The sequence below is a fragment of the Rhinoraja longicauda genome, chromosome 36 (genome assembly GCF_053455715.1).
Source record: "Rhinoraja longicauda isolate Sanriku21f chromosome 36, sRhiLon1.1, whole genome shotgun sequence".
In the NCBI taxonomy this organism is placed as follows: domain Eukaryota; kingdom Metazoa; phylum Chordata; class Chondrichthyes; order Rajiformes; family Arhynchobatidae; genus Rhinoraja; species Rhinoraja longicauda.
In genome coordinates, this window is record NC_135988.1 from 8407982 (window position 1) to 8429756 (window position 21775).

The following is a 21775-nucleotide window of genomic DNA, read 5'->3' on the forward strand; positions in this document are numbered from 1 at the left end:
CTTGTGAAGTTGCGCCGGATTACACCTGCATTGCCATTGCAAGCGAGCTTGGGAAAGGCTTTGCCAGCTAGCTGCAGATGGAGCCGAGCGGAGAGCCGCCGCCGCCGCCGCTGGCGTGTGTGTGTGTGTGTGTGTGCGCGCACCAATTCGAACTTTTTTGGACAATTATTCCGTGCGCCAAGCGTGGGTATCGCCTCCTGAATGGACGGTTTCTCGGGGCTGCCTTTCATTGGTAGGTATGTGACTGCTTACGATCTCCCCTGCATCTTCCAACCCCCCCTCCCCCGAGATAACACTTGTATAAATGTGACCGTGCAGCCCCGAAACTCACACACACACACATATACACATACATACACACATACCACACACGCCACACACCACAAACTCCTCTCTCATATTCTCTTAAATGCACGTTTGAGCTTCTGGAAGAAAGTCAAAGACCGGGGGGCGGAGAAGCCTCGCTTGAATCACAGCGATGTTGCACAGATCAATTATATTCGTCTTCCTTGTGTGCATTCAACTCGGGATCAGGTCGGTGGCAAATGAGATCGTCCCACAAGTTGAAGAGCAGAACGACCCGGCGGCGTCTCGAAGGACGAGGCTGTCGGCGCAGAACTCAGGTAAAAGGCACTTCCCCCAAATCTCTGGGTGTTAGCACGGGGAAAGGTCCACTCCTCTCCCTCCGCCCTCTGCCTGCGGGCGGCCAACTAACTCAAGGCATTTCAGTGCAGTGTTTGCAACTCTTTCTTATCTTGTGTGTGTGTGTGTGTGTGTGTGTGGGGGGCCACAACCTGCCCACTGCCCCCTTGTGCGATGGGTTTCACAGCCGGTAGACATGCCCCCTCTCCCAGCCAGAGACCCGGGTTCGATCACGACCTCGGGTGCTGCACTGTGTGGAGTTTGCACGTTGTTCCCCCTTTGTGACCGCGTGGGTTTTCTCCGGCTGCCCCTAGTTTCATCCCACATCACAACGACGTGCAGAAGGTCATGTTAAAAATGGGCCTCTGCTAAATTGCCCCCCCCCCCCTAAAGTGCAGGGAGTGGATGGGAAACGAAGTGGTGTGAATGGATGGAAGTGGTGTGTGAATGGATGGTCAGCATGGACTCGGTGGGCCGAAGGGCCCCTTCTCCATACTCCATCTCTAAACCAAAACGAAAACCCAAATCATCTTTCGTTTGTCGAGATCGAGATGAGGCTGAGATTTTGTTAACAGCCAAGGAGATATTTGCAGTTTATCCAAAATCTGTTCATCTCGATTACGAATTGGAACTGGGGTGTCCTTTCAAAACGCAGTTACATTAAATGGATGTAGAACGTGGTTCTTTCTTTCGCTGCGAACTTCTACAGGGGGGGGGGGGGGGGGGCGATTGGGTGGGGGGGTGGGGGTGTTCCGTGAATGCTTTCCTTCTTTTAATAAAAAAAGCTGAGCGCAAAGGGACAGTGTGTGTGAGTGGTCTTTATAGGGATTGGAAGTCCTTCTAATTACAGTCACCAAAGAGTCATTTTTTAACACAGCTCACTGCGGATCTGTCTGCAGTGCTGTGTGTGTGTGTGTGTGTGTGTTCGTGTGTCCCCGTGTGTGTGTGTGTGTGTGTGCACTTATTCCTAAAGGTATTGATTGTAAGGGGGAAAAAAACAGGGAGAAATTAATAAATAATTTCTTTCTCCACCCATTCTCACCCCGCCCATCCCCCCAGTCAACATGTGTGATAGAATGCAGAATAGGATGTTGAATGGGTGAACCTTGTCCCATTGAGGCTGTGTGACTTAGAATAGAATGACTCCATCCCCCACCCCCCTTCCCTTAGCACCCCCCACCCAGGGTACAGCACTGTGTGAAATCTGCTGTTCAATTTATATTTTCACCAACAGCCCCCACTGAGGCACCTGGGAACTAGTCTCATCATGCACCCTACTATTATAAAGGCACAGGATCACTGTTTGGTGTGAGGTTTAATCTGTAGAGAGAGCCGCTGTTTAAAGATGATGCAGAATTATTTCACAAAGTCGGTTCCATATTCCCAATCCTGCCAGAGGAGAGGGTGATTTTTCTTCTTTGCAATTGAGTCCTTGCTACCAGTACCCCAGGACAGCTGTCTTAGGAGTCGCATTGAATAGTTTAACCATGTATTGCCCCAGATTTGAAGCATCGTTTGTGGGTATCAGTTATTGGACTCTTATCCTGATGTCTGGAAGTCTCCATAATGCTTTTTCTCACTTGCGATCTTTCATTGCATAACACATTTCTTTGTCATGATATTTCGCACAGGGTGTACCTTAATATTTCATCGCTTTGTGCGAAACAGGGATTTTATTCTTTCCAAAACTGGTGTAATTTGTGTCTTACTCCTGTCGGTGGTGGGAAAGAGATATTCCATACAATCTGCCTGGAGGCATCTCCGAGCTTCACATCCCACCAGCTTAATTTTTTGATGCAGAGTTATAGTTATCAGACTGAGGAATGTCGACATCTTCAGCAACAAAAAAAAACCTCAGCAGAAACTTGAGTTTGGGGGCTGTGATGTCAAAACTGAAATCCCTCCTGTAAGATCGGTAGCGGAGTTAAGCCATGTATTAAATATGCAGTTAAATGTTGTCCCTTCTCATAATAATCGCATGAGAAAGGCCATTAAACCGAGTTGATCTGATCAGTTTTCTCTCTCAGTTTTTTCTCTTTTTTTGTCTCTCTTTGTCTCCCTCTCTATCTTTCGCTGTCTCTCGCTATCTTTCTCTCTCTTTCTCTCCCCCCCTCTCTCTTCCCCTCCCCCTCTCTCTCTCTCCCCCCCCTCCCCCTCTCCCTCTGCCCATGGGAGCTTCCTGCATGCAAACTGGCTGCGACTTTTTCCCACAAAAGCAGCCAAGGCTCAGTGGGTAGTTCTTCCGCTTTCTGGGTCAGAAGGTTACAGCTTCATGTTCTGCTTTGAGCTAAAAAGAAAATCTAGGTTGATGTTCCGGTGTAGCTCCAAGGAAAGGCTTTACTGCCGCCTTTTGGATGAGGAGTTAAATCGAGCCCCTGTTTGCTCTCGAAAGTCAACGTAAAATAAAAGCTCACAGTGCTATTTCTGTGCGGTGTCATTCACGATCATCTTGCTTGCAGTAAAATACTCTACAGGATGGTGGGATTTAGGTGCAGTAATGCCGATAATGTCTGCAGCAATTCCACAATTCTACCTCGTTAGAGGAGCTTCACGGGTGTCCAGACCAATATTTATCCCATTCTAAACAGACGACAAAACAAAAAGGCAGTGTCATTCGGGCAGCACCGTGATGCAGCCTGTGGAGCTGCTGGAGAATTTCAGGTTCAATCCTAACTAACCTCTGGAGCTGCCTGGGTGGAGTTCGCACATTCTCCTTGTGACTGTGTGGGTTTCCCAAAGAGACGTGGGCTGGCGGATGAATTAGAAACATAGAAACATAGAAAATAGGTGCAGGAGTAGTCCATTCGGCCCTTCGAGCCTGCACCGCCATTCAATATGATCATGGCTGATCATCCAACTCAGTATCCCGTACCTGCCTTCTCTCCATACCCCCTGATCCCTTTAGCCATAAGGGCTACATCTAACTCCCTCTTAAATATAGCCAATGAACTGGCCTCAACTACCTTCTGTGGCAGAGAATTCCACAGATTTCACCACTGTGTGAAAAAAAACTTTCTCATCTCAGTCCTAAAAGACTTCCCCCTTATCCTTAAACTGTGACCCCTTGTTCTGGACCATTGTAAGTTTCCCGCTGTGTTGTGTGGCTGGTATTATTGATGGGAGAATAGGGAAGAATAGGTTACATGGAAAATCAGTCGAGTAGCGAGATTCATAAGTGATAGGAGCAGAATTAGGCCATTCAGCCCATCAAGTCCACTCTGCCATTCAATCATGGCTGATCTATCTTTCTCCCTCAGCCCCCATTCTCCTGCCTTCGACCCATTACCCCTGACACCGTTACTTACACAGATTGCACAGTGGGCTAGCATGGATTTGCTTGCCGGGCTGAATGGCCACTGATGTTGCGTGGAAATTTACCATGTTTGTTGCTTGTGGGAGCTTGTTGTGAGCAATGTGATTGTTATTGCAACAGAGACTTCAGTGGCGTGAAGTCAGATGTGCAAAGCGCTTTCGAAACACAAATTGAACTCAGCCAATTTATTTTGTATTGGCATAGCAGTGAAAGGCTGTAAGGCATACATTAAAAAGGTAACCGTGATCTTTTCTTCTTTAACCTATATTCATTATTGTGCATTGCTCATTTACCTTCCAAGTGTAGGTGACATTTACAGTTAATTGCTCAAAGACACCACTGCACCTATTTAACAATCTAATGTTCTGTGTTCAAGAGTCAAGAGTGTTTTATTGTTATACTAGATCAAGTGGATCCGTTGGGCCCAAACCTCTCCTGCATTGGTGCAGCACCCTCTACTCCACACCTCCCCCTCCCCTTCCCCCTCCCTTCCCCCTTCCCACCCTCCCCCTCCACCCTTCCCCTCCCTCCCCACTCAACCCCCCTTATCCTCCCTCCTCCCCCCCCCCTCCCTAGAAGATAGATTTAAACTTTAAAATGTGAATAACATTAAAAATATAACGCCGATTTCAATGAAACTTCTTCCATTCGCACCAAAGGGATGATGGAGAGTGAGGTGGGCTTAAAATTGTCGCGCTATCGTGTACCGTTTTGGCTGTAGTTCAGGAACAAACAAACAAACAAACAAACGAGAGTTTTAGTATATAAATGTCCCAAACAGAACAATGAAATTCTTACTTGCAGCAGCACAACAGAATACAGTATGTAACCATAGTACTTTGTAAACAATATAATGAACGAAAAATAGTTCAGTATTAAACATGTGTGTGTGTGCAAGAAGGAACTGCAGATGCTGGTTTACATCAAAGATAGACACAAAATGCTGGAGTAACTCAGCGGGTCAGGCAGCATTTCGGGTCGAGACCCGTCATCACACACATATGTAAACGTGTATATAGATATACGCACACACACACACACATAAATGTATATAATATCACTAATATATATAATTATCTGTTGACACCTGCAATGCAAACCATCTCTAAAAATCGATTTGAGTCTTATTGCACCCTCTTTGTACCTGAGGCTACAGTGCCTCTGCTGGAAGGAAGGTACAATTATTGCCTCAAGGTTTCACTGGGAGAATGCAGGGAAAGTGTCCCTCGTAATCAATGAAAGTAAAAACTAACAGGAACGGCTCGACTATCGTACAGTAATAAAATCTCTAAATTTGTCGTGTCTCGTGTGCAATTCCTTTCTGTAATATCTCAACGGATGTGTTTAAATTAATGAGTCGCTCCAAATTTGAAAGCAAGGAATTTTGCATTGTCCTGAGGCACTGGAGCAAGAATATCTGCAGTCTCCAAAATGCAGGTCTCTCTTCACTTGACTTTGTAGTGTGACCTCGAATCTTTAAAGGGACGCATTATTGCACCTTGCATTCTCCGCATGAGTTTGCAGAGCTGGTTTCAGGAGCTGGGTGACCTTCCTATGCTCATCGGAAACAAATTCCTGCCCCTTATTATAAGCATCGCCTCAGGAGATGTGGTAACATTCGGACAATCATTCTGCTGTCCACTTCATGATTATATCACTAGGTTAATGATCCAGAATCCTGTGCCAGAGTCAAAGAAGGGTCTCGACCCAAAACGTCACCCATTCCTTCTATCCACAGATGCTGCCTATCCCTCTTAGTTACTCCAGCATTTTGTGTCTGATTTCATGAATTTGAATCTAGCCATCGATGCTGGCATTTTAAATTAAGTTAAGTAAATCTGCTCTAAAAAGCTAGCAAATCCTGACAGTGAAATTAGAAAGAGCCCTAACAACCTGCCTTTGTTGATATATCACAATGAAGGAATTCCTCCATGCATACCCAAGCCATTCTTTACATGACCTTGGTTCTTTGGCAATGCAATATTCGCTCCCAGAAGTGGCCTATTTAGGGATAATTTGAGATGGAAAACAGCTGGGATAATTACACAAGCCACATAACAAAGCCACAGTTAAGTGTATCAGGAAACTCCAATGGAATTTGCATGCATCTTGGAATTTCTATATCGTCTCACTGAGCTTGTACACTCCTTCAAAGGTAGACCCTTCATCTGGTGAAAGGTAAAGCCATAGAATTGTTGCCTTACAGCGCCAGAGACCTGGGTTCGATCCTGCCTTCGGGTGCTGTCTGTATGGAGTATATATGTTCTCCCTGTGATCTGCCTAGGTTTTCTCCTGGTACTCCAGTTTCCTCCCACACTCCAAAGACGTACAGGTTTGTAGGTTAATTGGCTTCGGTAAAATTGGAGATTGTCCCTAGTGTGTGGAGGATATTGTTAGTGTACGGGGATCGCTAGTTGGCGCAGACTCGGTTAGCTCTGTTTCTCTCTCAACAGATGCTGCCAGACCTGTTGGGTAGGTGTAAATGGGCACCTTTTAAAAATTGTTTTTATTTCAGAGTTCCAGCATCTGCAGTTTTGCTTTCTGTTTGCAATTTGATCTCCGATTGACTGCGGCATCACAATAAATGATCGTGTCCTGATGTTAGCTATTTGTGGCACTGGTCTAAGAAGCACCGCCCAGATTAGCAATGAAGTACTGTAACCAAAGTCCAGCTCTAAGATCAGCCCATTATCAATGCCACTGAAACTCATAGTGTAAGAAAATAACTGCAGATGCTGGTACAAATCGAAGGTGTTTATTCACAAAATGCTGGAGTAACTCAGCAGGTCAGGCAGCATCTCAGAAGAGAAGGAATGGGTGACGTTTCGGGTCGAGACCCTTCTTCAGACTGAAGAAGGGTCTCGACCCGAAACGTCACCCATTCCTTCTCTTCTGAGATGCTGCCTGACCTGCTGAGTTACTCCAGCATTTTGTGAATAAGTACCACTGAAACTCATGGTCCTTTAATGAACAGCATAATGGGGGGGCTCAATTTCTTTTGCCTGCCTTAGGTACAGTGAGAATCAGCCCATCCCCTAGGTTCCTCTGTGTGCTCCCTCTGGTGCCTTCTCTCTCTCTCTCTGCAGAAGTGCGTCCCGTGTGAATATGTTTGACCTGAGACGCAGAGAGCATGACTTTGGTTTCTGCAGCACGATTAAAATTAATTACGGAGAAGAAAGCAGCAGATCGTTAAGATAATTGTCGGTCCCAGTGTCCTTGTAGCATCTTGCATTCCATCAACCCACCTCCATTACTGGGGACTTCTGTCACCATCTTCCCAGCATCAGACCTGGAGTCTCCCAGGTAGCAAGGTACAGGGGCGTGAAATGAGGAGGTGCTGCCTTTATTGAAGTATTTATTATGCTTCATAGAGAGGGGGAAAAACTGGTTGTCAGAGATAAGAGTCACCATATCCATTGACAAAGCCTATTTGTGTATTGTTGTGCTGTGGGCTTGTGGGGAAGTCTTAAAGTGGAAGTTTAGTTTAGTTTAGAAATACAGTGCGTAAACAGGTCCTTCAGCCCACCAAGTCCGCGCTGATTACTGTACACTAGCACTATCCTACACCCTAGGGACAATTTTACCGAACCCAATTAACCTACAAACCTGTACAACTTTGGAGTGTGGGAGGAAACCAGAGCACCTGGAGAAAACTCGGTCTCAGGGAAAACGTACAAACTCCACACAGACAGCACACGTAGTCAGGATTGAACCCGGGTCTCTGACACTGTAAGGCAGCAACTCTACTGCAGCGCCACATGTAGAGGTTGATACATTAATGATTAGTAAAGGCGTCAAAGCGTACGGGAGAAAGCAGGAGATTGGGGTTGAGAGGGAAAAATAGATCAGCCATGATCAAATGGCACAGATGGGTCAGATGGCATAATGCTGCTTCTATATCTTATGGTTGTACACAAGAACACAAGAAAATAGGAGCAGGAGTAGGCCAACCGGCCCCTCGAGCCCGCTCCGCCATTCAATACGATCATGGCTGATCCTACCCCAACCCCCTTCCCACTATCGCCCTTCTTCCCACCCAATAGAACCATGTGATCTCCTGGGAGAGGCGAAAAACCGGATAAAAACCCAGGCCAGTTTGGGGAAAAAATCCGGGAAATTCCTCTCCGACCCCAAGCTAGGCGATCGAAACCTGTCCAGGAGATTACTCAGGTCTTACTATACTGACCATAGCTCATGTCCACTTCCCTGCCCGCTCCCCGTACCCCCTAATTCCCTTGTCTATTAAAAAACAATCTATTTCTGTTTTAAATTTATTTAACGTTCCTGCTTCCACAGCTCCCTGAGGCAGCGAATTCCACAGACTAACCACCCTGAGTGAAGAAGTTTCTCCTCATCTCAGTTTTAAAAGAGCCCCCTCTTATTCTAAGACTATGCCCCCTAGTTCTGGTCTCCCCGATCATCGGAAACATCTTTAGCGCATCCACCCAATCAAGGCCCCTCACGATCTTATACGTTTTAATAAGATCGCCTCTCATTCTTCTGAACTCCAATGAGAAAAGTTGTAATGGGCACAGTGAAGATGGATGTACCAAGTGGCCATTGTGTGGCTGTGCGGTGAGAGATTCTGTGATGGATGTTCTTGCTCTGTGCCCATCAGATGCTGCCACCATCTGTACACAGCAGTCTGAAGAAAGGTCCTGACCCAAAATGCCACTATCCACATTGTCCGGAGATGCTGCTTAACCCGTTGAGTTACTCCAGTACTTTGTGTCTTTGTCTGAAATAAGGCCCATCTTTCAAAGTGCCTTTAGTGCTTCAGGACTGGACTTGCCAAGGCTGGATATTGTCCTGTGACCTCCTACTTGTATCTTCCCCTCTCTGCCCATAATGTTCAAGCAACATGCCCTTCCTTGCAGTGTACTGCTTTCCTGTGCTAATTTGAGAGCCCACATGGATTATTCTTGTCACTCAATCAAAGTTTGCATCTGCTCTGTTTGCATTGTCACCACTTTGACATCTGGTGATGGAAAATGTTAAGTAAAGGAAGAAAAAAACATAGAATGGTAGCATACAAGAGCAGGCCCTTTGGCTCACAAGGTCTATGCCAAACATGACCCCAGGACCATCACTTATCCACCTGTACATAACCCATATCCCTCCGTTCCCTGCATATCCATATCCCTATCCAATTAGACAATCGACAATAGGTGCAGGAGGAGGCCATTCGGCCCTTCGAGCCAGCACCGCCATTCAATGTGATCATGGCTGATCATTCTCAATCAGTACCCCGTTCCTGCCTTCTCCCCATACCCCCTGACTCCGCTATCCTTGAGAGCTCTATCTAGCTCTCCCTTGAATGCATTCAGAGAATTGGCCTCCTGAGACAGAGAATTCCACAGATTCACAACTCTCTGACTGAAAAAGTTTTTCCTCGTCTCAGTTCTAAATGGCCTACCCCTTATTCTTAAACTGCGGCCCCCTTGTTCTGGACTCCCCCAACATTGGGAACATGTTTCCTGCCTCCAACGTGTCCAACCCCTTAATAATCTTATACGTTTCGGGGATTTCTTCCTCAGAATTGCCTGCACTACACGAGGTGTGTAAGGGAAGTCCTTTAGGGTCGGCGACTCGACCAAGCCTTTTGGAAGTAACGGTGTTTTCTTTCTCTGCAGCTGAAATCATCCGGTGCCTGAACAATGCTCTCCACGTGGGCTGTGGGGCGTTTGTGTGCCTGGAGAACTCCACCTGTGACACTGACGGCATGTACGACATCTGCAGGTCCTTTCTGTACAGCGCTGCTAAATTCGACACTCAGGTATGCCACACGTTGATATGTCTCTTTATGGGCCCCCTGGCGTAGATAGGTCAGCCACAACTAAGATGGTCACTCTCACCCACACTGACACTATCCCACACGCATTGGGGATCATTTACACTTTTACCAAGCCATTTAACCTACAAACCTGCACATCTTTGGAGTGCGGAAGGAAACTGGAGCTTGCTTGGAATACCTCAAATTAACCAACAAACCACAGATAGACACAAAAAGCTGGAGTAACTCAGCAGGTCCCTGCCTCAGACCACCCGAAACATGACCTATTCCTTTTCCCCAGAGACGCTGTCTGGCCCGCTGAGTTATTCCAGCTTATTGTGCCTATCTAGTTTAAACCAGTATCTGCAGGTCCTTCCTACACCTGTACGTCTTTGGAGTGTGGGAGGAAACAAGATCTCGGGGAAAACCCACGCAGGTCACGGGGAGAACGTACATTCTCCCTGTGACTGCATGGGTTTCCTCCTATATCTTCAGTTCCCTGCCACATTCCAAAGACGTGCAGGCATACAGATTATTCAGCTTGGCGTAACTTGTCCCTAGTGTGTGTTGGATAATGTTAATGTGCGGGGATCGCTGGTCGGTGCGGACTCAGTGGGCCGAATGGCCTGCTTCCGCGCTGTGTGTCTAAACCACAAACTGAGTCCAGGTTGGCACATATACAATACAGTTCCTGTAAATTAATTAAGATTGTAGCATCATGGATCATTTAGTTGACTGGATTACGCAGTGACCCACCCAATGCATCCGATCCCTGGAAAATCATGTTCCAAATGTCCAGGAACATGTGTTGGAACCGGGAGAGGCATCTCTCAGATGACTCTAGCTCGTGGCCGATCAGTAGGCACAGAATCATTCAGCCAACATCCCAGGTCATCCATCGCTATTTGCTAGTGTGGAGATACCCCAGATGTGGGGCACATTGAGACGGGGATGTATCTGGAATTCCTCAGCGTCGACTTGGGGGCCCCCCTGACCTCACCAAACATGGCTCCTCCTGCTTATCGCCTGCCTTCCTCCCCCCCACACCTGAGGTATCAGTGCCGCTCCGCTCCCCAGAGGGGGAGCAAGGGCCAAAGACTGTATCTTGGATTGGGGGGGCTTCTGTGACCATCAAAACAGCACACTTGGCAGTGACACTACCACTGGCAGAGCTGGCTGGATCATAAAGAGGAAGGCTTCTAATTGTAGAAGTAGGCAGTGACTCAGTGATTCATGGGCGATGAATCATGTATCATACCAATCTCTCCGTTGTAGATACTTCTGTCCATGATGACTGGACTTTCCAAGAAAAACTAGTGATTTATGTTCAATGCTGACAATTTAAGTTATCAGCCTCTTCTGGAAGATATAATCAAATGTCTTCTTGAAATAAGTAACAGCCGTGGTTCAGGCATTATTTTAGTCACCTCTGCAAAAATGTTCAGGTTTGTAGATCGAATTCGGAATCCCTTTGATCCGCCTTTTTTTTAAAAAGAAAGGCTTCCCTAGTGTTGAAGGATTAGGATAATGGAGACACAAGAAACTGCAGATGTTGGTATCTTGAGCCAAACACAAAAGTGCTGGAGTAACTCAGTGGGATAGGCAGCATCTGTGGAGGGAATGGACAGAGGGCGGCACGGTGGCGCAGCGGTAGAGTTGCCGCCTTACAGCGAATGCAGCGCCGGAGACTCAGGTTCGATCCTGACTACGGGCGCCGTCTGTACGGAGTTTGTACGTTCTCCCCGTGACCTGCGTGGGTTTTCTCCGAGATCTTCGGTTTCCTCCCACACTCCAAAGACGTACAGGTATGTAGGTTAATTGGCTGGGTAAAATGTAAAAATTGTCCCTAGTGAGTGTAGGATAGTTTTAATGTGCGGGGATCGCTGGGCGGCGCGGACTCGGTGGGCTGAAAGGCCTGTTTCCGCGCTGTATCTCTAAATCTAAAGAAATGGCTTTTCAAGATGGTACCGTTCTTCGGACTGAAGATGGGTCCCGAAACAAAATACTGTCTGCCCTTTCTCTCCGTGGTTGGGGTCATTTAAAATCTGTGGTACACAGGGGTTTCTTCTCTTGGCAGACAATAGACAATAGGTGCAGGAGGAGGCCATTCAGCCCTTTGAGCCAGCACCACCATTCAATGTGATCATGGCTGATCATTCTCAATCAGTACCCCGTTCCTGCCTTCTCCCCATACCCCCTGACTCCGCTATCCTTAAGAGCTCTATCTAGCTCTCTCTTGAATGCATTCAGAGAATTGGCCTCCACTGCCTTCTGAGGCAGAGAATTCCACAGATTCACAACTCTCTGACTGAAAAAGATTTTCCTCATCTCAGTTCTAAATGGCCTACCCCTTATTCTTAAACTGTGGCCCCTGGTTCTGGACTCCCCCAACATTGGGAACATGTTTCCTGCCTCTAACGTGTCCAACCCCTTAACAATCTTATACGTCTCGATAAGATCTCCTCTCATCCTTCTAAATTCCAGTGTATACAAGCCTAGTCGCTCCAGTCTTTCAACATATGACAGTCCCGCCATTCCGGGAATAAACCTAGTAAACCTACGCTGCACGCCCTCAATAGCAAGAATATCCTTCCTCAAATTTGGAGACCAAAATTGCACACAGTACTCCAGGTGCGGTCTCACTAGGGCCCTGTACAACTGCACACAGTACTCCAGGTGCGGTCTCACTAGGGCCCTGTACAACTGCACACAGTACTCCAGGTGTGGTCTCACTAGGGCCCTGTACAACTGCACTCTCTAAGCATTCTCTAAGCATTGTGGACTTTAGATCACTGGAGAGATTGGTAGAAGACATTTTTGGAAGATTGGGAAACAGAGGTCAGTGGGGAACTGGCGCCGAAGACGGGTTGAGTCCTGGGGTAGATCGGCCATGATTATGTCGAATAGCATGCCAATCTTGAGTGGCCTGCTCCTTTTTGTTGCCCCTGTATTCATGTGTGTTTTGGTGAAAATGTCCACGTTCTGTGCTTGCTCCATCCTGAGGGGGCAGCACGGTGGCACAATGGTAGAAGTTGCTGCCTTACAACGCCGGAGGCCCAGGTTCGACCCTGACGGCGTGCGCTTGTGTGTGCGGAGTTTGTACGTTCTCCCTGCGGCCTGCGTGTGCTTCCTCCAGGAGCTCCGGTTTCCCCCAACACTCCAAAGACATGCAGGTTTCAGGCTAATTGTCTTTGTATAATTGTAAATCAGCCCTAGTGTGTGTAGGGTAGAGTTAGCATGCAGGGATCGCTGGTCGGCGCAGACTCAGTGGGCCGAAGGGCCTGTTTCTGCGCTGTACCTCTAAACTAAACTAAACTAAAAGGACAACTATAATTTTCCCACATGGATGGTAGACCCTTGAGCCTATAATATATGTCATCTTTCCCACTCTGTCTTGCAGAGCAAAGTGACATGCATATTTTTCCAGTTGAAATGAATGGCTCCCAAAATCAATTGAAGAAGGAAGGCCATAATTAAGGCATCAGCAGTCTTTGCTTTTTACATCCTTTAAACCATCTGGTCATGCTTTGGTGTCGCAAGAGAATCCTTTGGGATTTTTCCAAACTCTTCCTGTGAAGGCTGTTGTGCCCACAATCCGTGTAAGGAAACCGTCACTGGACAGGAATGTGTAAGGAATGTCGAATGTAAATGAGGAGAAAGGAGTCTTTTTTTTTTGCTAAACCATTTCCCTATTGTACTGCCTCGGGCAATAATAATAACTACTATTGAAAGGACAAGGATAGAATTGTGGTGGTGAAAACTATTCAGATGGATTTTAATGTGGTCCTAACAGACTGAATCACATATTCAGATTCAAGTCATTAACCTATATCTCTGCCAAAAGCAAGGATAAACGTTGATGGTTATTAGTTAGGAGTTGGATCTTTACACCAGGTGAGCTGAAGAGGACAAAGAACTTGAGATAAAATTCTATCCACCAATCAGCCTATCAGGGTATCTCCTTGCCTGAGGTCCCTGATATCATATATCATATCATATATATACAGCCGGAAACAGGCCTTTTCGGCCCTCCAAGTCCGTGCCGCCCAGTGATCCCCGTACATTAACACTATCCTACACCCACTAGGGACAAAAAATTTTTTTTACATTTACCCAGCCAATTAACCTACATACCTGTACATCTTTGGAGTGTGGGAGGAAACCGAAGATCTCGGAGAAAACCCACGCAGGTCACGGGGAGAACGTACAAACTCCTTACAGTGCAGCACCCGTAGTCAGGATCGAACCTGAGTCTCCGGCGCTGCATTAGTTTAGAGATACAGCGCAGAAACAGGCCCTGAGGCCCACCGAGTCCGCACCGACCAGCGATCCCACACACTAACACACTAGGGACAATTTACATTTGTACCAAGCCACTTCACCTATAAACCTGTACGTCTTTGGATTTGCCCCGACTTTTTTCTTCACTTCCAGTTTTTTTTTCCCCCACTCTCTTTACGATAATCAGTCTGAAGAAGGGTCATGACCCAAGCCGTCATATTTTCGAGGCAGAGATTGACAGATTCTAGATTAGGAAGTCTTGGGGGTTATGGGGAGAAGGCAGGAGAATGGGGTGGAGGGAGAAAGGTAGATGAGCCATGATTGAATGGCGGAGTGGACTTGATGGGCCGAACGGCCTAATTCTGCACCTCGAACTTACGAAAAATGTCACCAATCCATTTTCTCCAAGAGATGCATCCTGCTTTGCTGTTAATCCAGCATTTTGTCCCTATGTTTGGTATAAACCAGCACTTTGCAGTTCCTTTTCATTACGTTGAGATAAAATCCACCATTTATTCTTTGTTCACACTTGTTTCTGAGCCGCACGTTTGTGACTGACGGTGTTTTGTGCCACAGGGAAAAGCCTTCGTCAAGGACAGTTTAAAGTGTATCGTCAACGGGATCACATCCAAGGCCTTCTTCACCATTCGTAGGTGTTCCACCTTTCAGAAGATGATTGCTGACATTCAGGAGGATTGTTACAGGAAGCTGGACATATGCACAATGGCAAAACGTAACGCCGCTGCAATAACTGAAGTGATTCAGCTCCCTGCACGTTTAAAGAACAGGTAAGCTGGGGGGGCGGGGGTTTTCCGGGCAGTGCGGGGCCTTCGTGGAATCTTCTGCCACAGAAGCCAGTGGAGGCAAATTCACTGGATGTTTTCAAGAGAGGGTTAGATTTAGACAATAGACAATAGGTGCAGGAGGAGGCCATTCGGCCCTTCGAGCCATCACCGCCATTCAATGTGATCATGGCTGATCATTCTCAATCAGTACCCCGTTCCTGCCTTCTCCCCGTACCCCTTGACTCCGCTATCCTTAAGAGCTCTATCTAGCTCTCTCTTGAATGCATTCAGAGAATTGGCCTCCACTGCTGTCTGAGGCAGATAATTCCACAGATTCACAACTCTCTGACTAAAAAAGTTTTTCCTCATCTCAGTTCTAAATGGCCTACCCCTTATTCTTAAACTGTGGCCCCTTGTTTTGGACTCCCCCAACATTGGGAACATGTTTCCTGCCTCTAACATGTCCAACCCCTTAATAGTCTTATACGTTTCGATAAGATCCCCTCTCATCCTTCTAAATTCCAATGTATACAAGCCTCTTTTAGCTCTTATTTAGCTCTTAGGGCTGACGGAATCAAGGTATATGGGGAAAAAGAAGGAACGGGGTACTGATTTTGGATGATCAGCTATGATCATATTGACTGGCGGCGCTGGCTTGAAGGGCCAAATGGCCTACTCCTGCACCTATTTTCTATGTTTCTAATAGACAGTAACAGTCCAGATTAATTTCAATACTAATGATTCTTGAGGCAGAGTGGAGGTGAATCTGTGGAATTCATTGCCGCAGAAGGCTGTTGAGGCCAAGTCAATGGATATTTTTATGGCAGAGATAGATGGATTCTTGATTAATACGGGTATAAGAAAATAACTGCAGATGCTGGTACAAATCGAAGGTATTTATTCACAAAATGCTGGAGTAACTCAGCAGGTCAGGCAGCATCTCGGGAGAGAAGGAATGGGTGACGTTTCGGGTCGAGACCCTTCTTCAGACTGATGTCAGGGGGGCGGGACAAAGGAAGGATATAGGTGGAGACAGGAAGATGGAGGGAGATCTGGGAAGGAGGAGGGGAAGAGAGGGACAGAAGAACTATCTAAAGTTGGAGAAGTCGATGTTCATACCACTGGGCTGCAAACTGCCCAGGCGAAATATGAGATGCTGTTCCTCCAATTTCCGATGAGCCTCACTATGGCACTGGAGGAGGCCCATGACAGAAAGGTCAGACTGGGAATGGGAGGGAAAGTTGAAGTGCTCGGGGGGTTAGGGGTTATGGGGAGAAGGCGGGAGAGTGGGGTTGAGAGGGAAAAATATATCAGCCATGATTGAATGGCAGAGTGGGCTTGATGGGCAGAATGGCCTAATTCTGCTCCTATCGCTTGTGATAGCTTATGAACTTATTCAATGATACTGTGTTTTTGCATACAGTAACCCGGTAGAATTATACAGCAACACCTCCCCCGGGCAGTACACAGAGTTGCCATTTTTCTGGTGCCGACAAAGTTACAAAAAGTTCATCGAACAGTACATTTCCTTGCAGCAGCGAACCAGGCCTGCTGCCACACGAGGCAGCTCGGAGGGCCCCACCCACCAGGTCCCCCTTTGATCTTGGCAGCTCCCGTGCCGTGCCCTCCCCCCCCCCCCCCCCTTCGTTCTTGGCGGCCCCTTCACCGCGTCCCCCCTTCTTTCTCGGCGGCCCCCCAAGACTCCTTCAACATCTTGGGAGAGTTGGGAAGATGGTGAATTTTGTCGAAAGGCCTGTCTGAAAAACAGGGCACTCGTTTAGTTTGGAGATACAAAGCCTTACCTTTGACCAAAGCCTTACCTCTGACCAAAGCCTTACCTCTGACCAAAGCCTTACCTCTGACCAAAGCCTTACCTCTGACCAAAGCCTTACCTCTGACCAAAGCCTTACCTCTGACCAAAGCCTTACCTTTGACCAAAGCCTTACCTGTGACCAAAGCCTTACCTCTGACCAAAGCCTTACCTCTGACCAAAGCCTTACCTCTGACCAAAGTCTTACCTTTGACCAAAGCCTTACCTTTGACCAAAGCCTTACCTTTGACCAAAGCCTTACCATGCCTGAAGTTTGCTTGCACCTGGGCCCACGTAGACTAGTTATGTGACCACTTAATGCCATTCCCCTGAGACCACTTGGGTGATGGGCAGTACATTTACGAGATAGCTATTTCGACTTCCATTAACCCCGCTTTCCCATGAAAAGTGCGCAAGTTAATTCGTCAAACCGCGACCTGAATATTTTCTGTGTCAGATCCTGGCTGTAGGGCACTGTGTCTCTACATATCCGTCCTACTTTTCATGAAGCAGCTCGGCAAGGCACTGCTGCATTGTAAGCATAAAGGCGAATAAAGTCCCAGCCCGTTGTTGAGATTTATGAACAGGTAATTTAGTTTGGTTTAGTTTAAAGATACAGCACGGAAACAGACCCTTTGGCCCACCGAGTCCGCACCGACCAGCGATCCCTGCACATTAACACTATCCGACGCACTGGGGACAATATGCATTTATACAAAGCCAATTAACCTGCAAACCTGTACGTCTTTGGAGTGTGAGATGAAACCGAACATCTCGGACAAAAACCCAGCTGTCACGGGGTGATCGTACAGACTCCGTGCAGACAGCACCCATGGTTGGGATTGAACTCGGGTCTTTGGCGCTGCTAGGCAGAAACTCCACCGCTGTGCCACTGTGCCTCAGTTATCATTGTGGGGGCCTCGGTGATCACTCTGTGGACCTCTTTCAATACTCGAGTTCTTGGGCTCTGCCGTGGCTTTCAAATTCGGAAATTTCTCCATCATGCAGGAAAAGAAACTACAGATGCTGTTTAAAATCGAAGGTGGGCACAAAAGGGTAACTCAGCGGGTCAGGCAGCATCTCGGGAGAGAAGGAATGGGTGAGACCCTTTTTTCGGGTCGAGACCCTTTTTTCTCCATTGTCTTCCCTTCACTGAGAAAGCCACACCCAGGGCGAGAGAGATGCCGTGAAGGCAGGGACTGGGTGGCTCAGGGGAAGGAGGTCCCATCCTCCAGTTGTGCATCCCTGGCTACCATTTAAGATGGGTGGAAAAGCTGCCTCGATACTACTTTGAAGAGCAGGATTGAGTGCCCCCAGTGCCCACACCAATATCTATCCCTCATTTAATGATGCATTAAAATTGCATTAAGGGCAGCACCGGGGCGCAGCGGTAGAGTTGCTGCATCACAGCGCCAGAGACCCGGGTTCGATCCGGCCTAAGTGGGTGCTTTCTGTGCGGAGTTTGTCCGTCCTTCCTGCGTCCGCGCGGGTTTTCCCCGGGAGCTGCGGTTTCTTCCCCCACTCCAAAGACATGCAGGTTTGTAGGTTAATTGGCTTCGGTAAAAATCATAAATTGTCCCTGGTGTGTGTAAAATAGTGCTGGTGTACGGGGTGATCATTGGTCTGGTCGGCTCGGACTCGGTGGGCCAGAGGGCCTGTTTCCATGTTGTCTCTTTAAACTGAGCAGTATAGTTGCTGCCTCATATCACCAGAGACCCGGGTTCGATCTTGATTACGGGTGCTGCCTGTATGGAGTTTGTACGGATTCGGTGGGCCGAAAGGGCCTGTTTCAGCGCTGTATGTCTAAAGTCTAAAATATATTTTCTAGTCCATATCATGATGCTGCTCGTAGAACATAGAACAATACAGCACAAGAACAGGTCCTTCAGCTCTGCCTGTGCCAAGACCATCACTTCGCATTACCCATACCCCTCCATTCCCTGCATATTCCATATATCTATCCAAAAGTCTTTTAATTGCCACTAATGTATCTGTTTCAACCACCACTGCAAGCAACGTGTTCCAGGCTCTCAACCCTCAGTGTAAAAATCTCCTTTAAACTTTGCCCCTCTCACCTAAAAGCTCTAACCTCTAGTATTTGACTTTTCCATCCTGGGAAAAAGATTCTGCCTGTCGACCCTGGCCATGCTCATGTGATCTAGCTGGGCATCAAATAGGCCAGTGCACTTACTGCATTGCAGCAGTGCATATTCAGGCTCGAAAGCCCTAGAAGAGACTAACATAGAAACATAGAAACATAGAAAATAGGTGCAGGAGTAGGCCATTTGGCCCTTCGAGCCTGCACCGCCATTCAATATGATGATGGCTGATCATCCAACTCAGTATCCCGTACCTGCCTTCTCTCCATACCCCCTGATCCCTTTAGCCACAAGGGTCACATCTAACCCCCTCTTAAATATAGCCAATGAACTGGCCTCAACTACCTTCTATGGCAGAGAATTCCACAGATTCACCACTGTGTGAAAAAAAACTTTCTCATCTCGGTCCTAAAAGACTTCCCCCTTATCCTTAAACTGTGACCCCTTGTTCTGGACTTCCCCAACATCGGGAACAATCTTCCTGCATCTAGCCTGTCCAACCCCTTAAGAATTTTGTAAGTTTCTATAAGATCCCCGCTCAATCTTCTAAATTCCAGCGAGTACAAGCCGAGTCTATCCAGTCTTTCTTCATATGAAAGACACTGTGAAAGGTCCTTCTGCCTATTATTTGACGGTACTGTGACAGCATCCAGGCTCTCAGGCAGCTGAGCGCCGTATTATATTGTCGGTATCACGTCGTTGGAAGGGCACAGTGGCGCAGTTGGAAGTGCCGCTGCCTCACAGCGCCAGAGATCCGGGTTCGATCCTGGCCTCGGCTGCTGTCAGTGCAGAATTTGCAACCTTCTCCCTGTGACCTCCTGTGCTCCAGCATCTGAAAGGCGTGTGGGTCGGTAGGTTAATTGGCCTCTGTAAATTGACCTAAGCGTGTCGGTGTGGGGGGTAGAATATGGGGGAGTGGAAAAGAATGTAGGAAGAATAAAAAATGGGATTCGTGTTGGATTGGTGTAAATGGCTGGTTGACTGTCAACACAGCCACAGTGGGGCAAAGGGTTTGTTTGCGTGCAGTGTTTCTCTCTGATTCCAGGGCACCTCCTCTGCCGTTCACTCTATTTCCCCCTCAATATCTGCAACAAGCATTATGTGGGGAGAAGGGGGGTGGGGGAGGGATTGAGGAGGTGGGTGAGAGTGGTTATTGAACCAGCATTTCACTTTGCTTAGACACTGGAAACATTGTCTGCTGCCAACCTGGTTAAACAGCTTGCATGTGTAGGACAGAACTACAGATGCTGGTTCATACCAAACAAAGACGCAAAATGCTGGAGTAACTCAGTGGGTGAGGCAGCAACGTCTGAAGAAGGGTTCCGGCCCGAAACGTCACCTATTCCTTTTCTCCAGAGATGATGCATGATCCACTGAGTTACTGCAGCGTTTTGTGTCTATAAACAGCTTGCACGTCAGGGGGCAAAGTACAGTTGCCATATTGCATTCTGTAAGAAGGGACTGTTGTGAACTCTTTCATGCCGTGCGCAAGGGGATTACAGTCAATGAAGAGTAGAGCTGGAGGTATGAATCTCTGCAGTCAGATTCAGGGCTGGAGCTCAATTGAAGAATCACAAGGAGTCTAGCACAGCTTGAATGAGGTCGGGGAGATCGTACGAAAGTGTCCAGGCCAAACGTTCTCCCTCAAGCCACAAAATCAGAACTAACTAACGATTGATGTGGGATCGAGCACGATCTTTGGCTGCCAAATATCTTAGTATCTGCACTCAAGGATATGAAGTGCTGTAGTTTAGTTTACGTTAGTTTCGAGATACAGCACAGATACAGGCTCTTCATCCCATTGAGTCCGCACCAACCAACAATACCTGTCCACTTACACTATCCTACACACGAAGGGCAATCTACAATTTTTACCAAAGTCAATTAACCTACACACCTGTATGTCTTTGGAGGGTGAGAGATACTGGGAGTTGATATCAGCAATGGTGTATTATCTATATACTAAAACTCTCGTTTGTTTGTTTGTTTGTTCCTGAACTACAGCCAAAACGGTACACGATAGCGCGACAAATTTAGGCCCACCTTACCTCACACCATGTTCTCTTTGGTGCTAGTGGAAGAAGTTTCATTGAAATCAGTGTTATATTTTTAAAGTTAATATCATTTTAAAGTTTAAATCTTTCTCCTAGGGAGGGAGGGAGGGAGGGAGGGATGGAGGGAGGGAGGGAGGGGGTGAAGATAGGGGGAGAGGAGGTGAGGGGGATGGGGGGTGGAGGGAGGGGGGAGGGGGGATCGGAGGGAGGGGGGGGAGGGGAGGAGGGGAGGGGGGAAGGAGAGGGTGCTGCACCAATGCAGGAGAGGTTTGGGCCCAACAGGCCCACCTGGTCTAGTTATATGCAAGTGCGAGTTATCACATAAGTTGGGGAGAGCTTTTGCATCTTCCTTTTAAATGTCCGAAAACTAATGGCCGTTCCCTTTGCACAATTGCCCTCCAGGTATTACAACAAGCTACTGAGGAGCCTGCTGGAGTGTGACGAGGAGACTGTGAACAGCATAAGGGAGAACATGATGGCGGGGCTGGGGTCTCACCTGTCGGGCTTCATCCACCTGCTGCAGAGTGACCGCTGCCTGCCCTCGCCCCACCGGGGAACCTACAACAGCCGCTCCTCGACCGAACACCAGAAGCTCCGCATCTTCCTGCGGAATCTCAGCAGCAACGAGGCTCCCCCCCGGAGAGGCCCCAAGCTGAGCTCGGCTGAGAACGAGTGATGACCGGAGGGGTGAGGGTGGAGGGGGAGGGGGAGAGGGAGGGGGAGGGGGAGGGGGAGGGGGAATTAGAACAGGAGGCCTGTAACTGTCTGCAGAACCAAGGTGTCCCCAGTGTAACTCATGAAACGGGCAGCGATCGCATCGTGGCAGCTGATAGAAACCACACATCCCCCGACTCGAGCACAAAGCTAAGAGGTGAGCGTTGGTGGGTTGGCAACGCGTACGCAAACACCTCTATTCTTGGCTTGCATCCGTCCGGTCCAAATCAACACAAGGCAAAATTGCCCTGACAAGGTGAGCCCTCCATTTGAGCTGCTGAAGTCACTCGACCCTGTAGAACCA

General features: G+C 47.8%; 1 protein-coding gene across 1 annotated transcript; it reads left to right on the plus strand.

Annotated features, from left to right (window-relative positions):
* The first annotated feature begins 348 nt into the window (after positions 1-348).
* LOC144610337 (stanniocalcin-1-like) lies at positions 349-21436 on the plus strand. Its single transcript, XM_078428953.1, has 4 exons — positions 349-623; positions 9589-9731; positions 14586-14797; positions 21160-21436. The coding sequence occupies exons 1-4, from the start codon at positions 479-481 to the stop codon at positions 21431-21433; spliced, it is 774 nt and encodes a 257-aa protein (XP_078285079.1). The 5' UTR covers positions 349-478; the 3' UTR covers positions 21434-21436.
* The last annotated feature ends 339 nt before the right edge of the window (positions 21437-21775 follow it).

Excerpts from the sequence above, each read along its gene's own strand:
- LOC144610337 (XM_078428953.1), top strand. The coding sequence starts at position 479 with ATGTTGCACAGATCAATTATATTCGTCTTCCTTGTGTGCATTCAACTC. Across the intron at positions 624-9,588 it reads GCTGTCGGCGCAGAACTCAG|CTGAAATCATCCGGTGCCTG; the intron begins GTAAAAGGCACT and ends CTTTCTCTGCAG. Across the intron at positions 9,732-14,585 it reads CTGCTAAATTCGACACTCAG|GGAAAAGCCTTCGTCAAGGA; the intron begins GTATGCCACACG and ends TTTGTGCCACAG.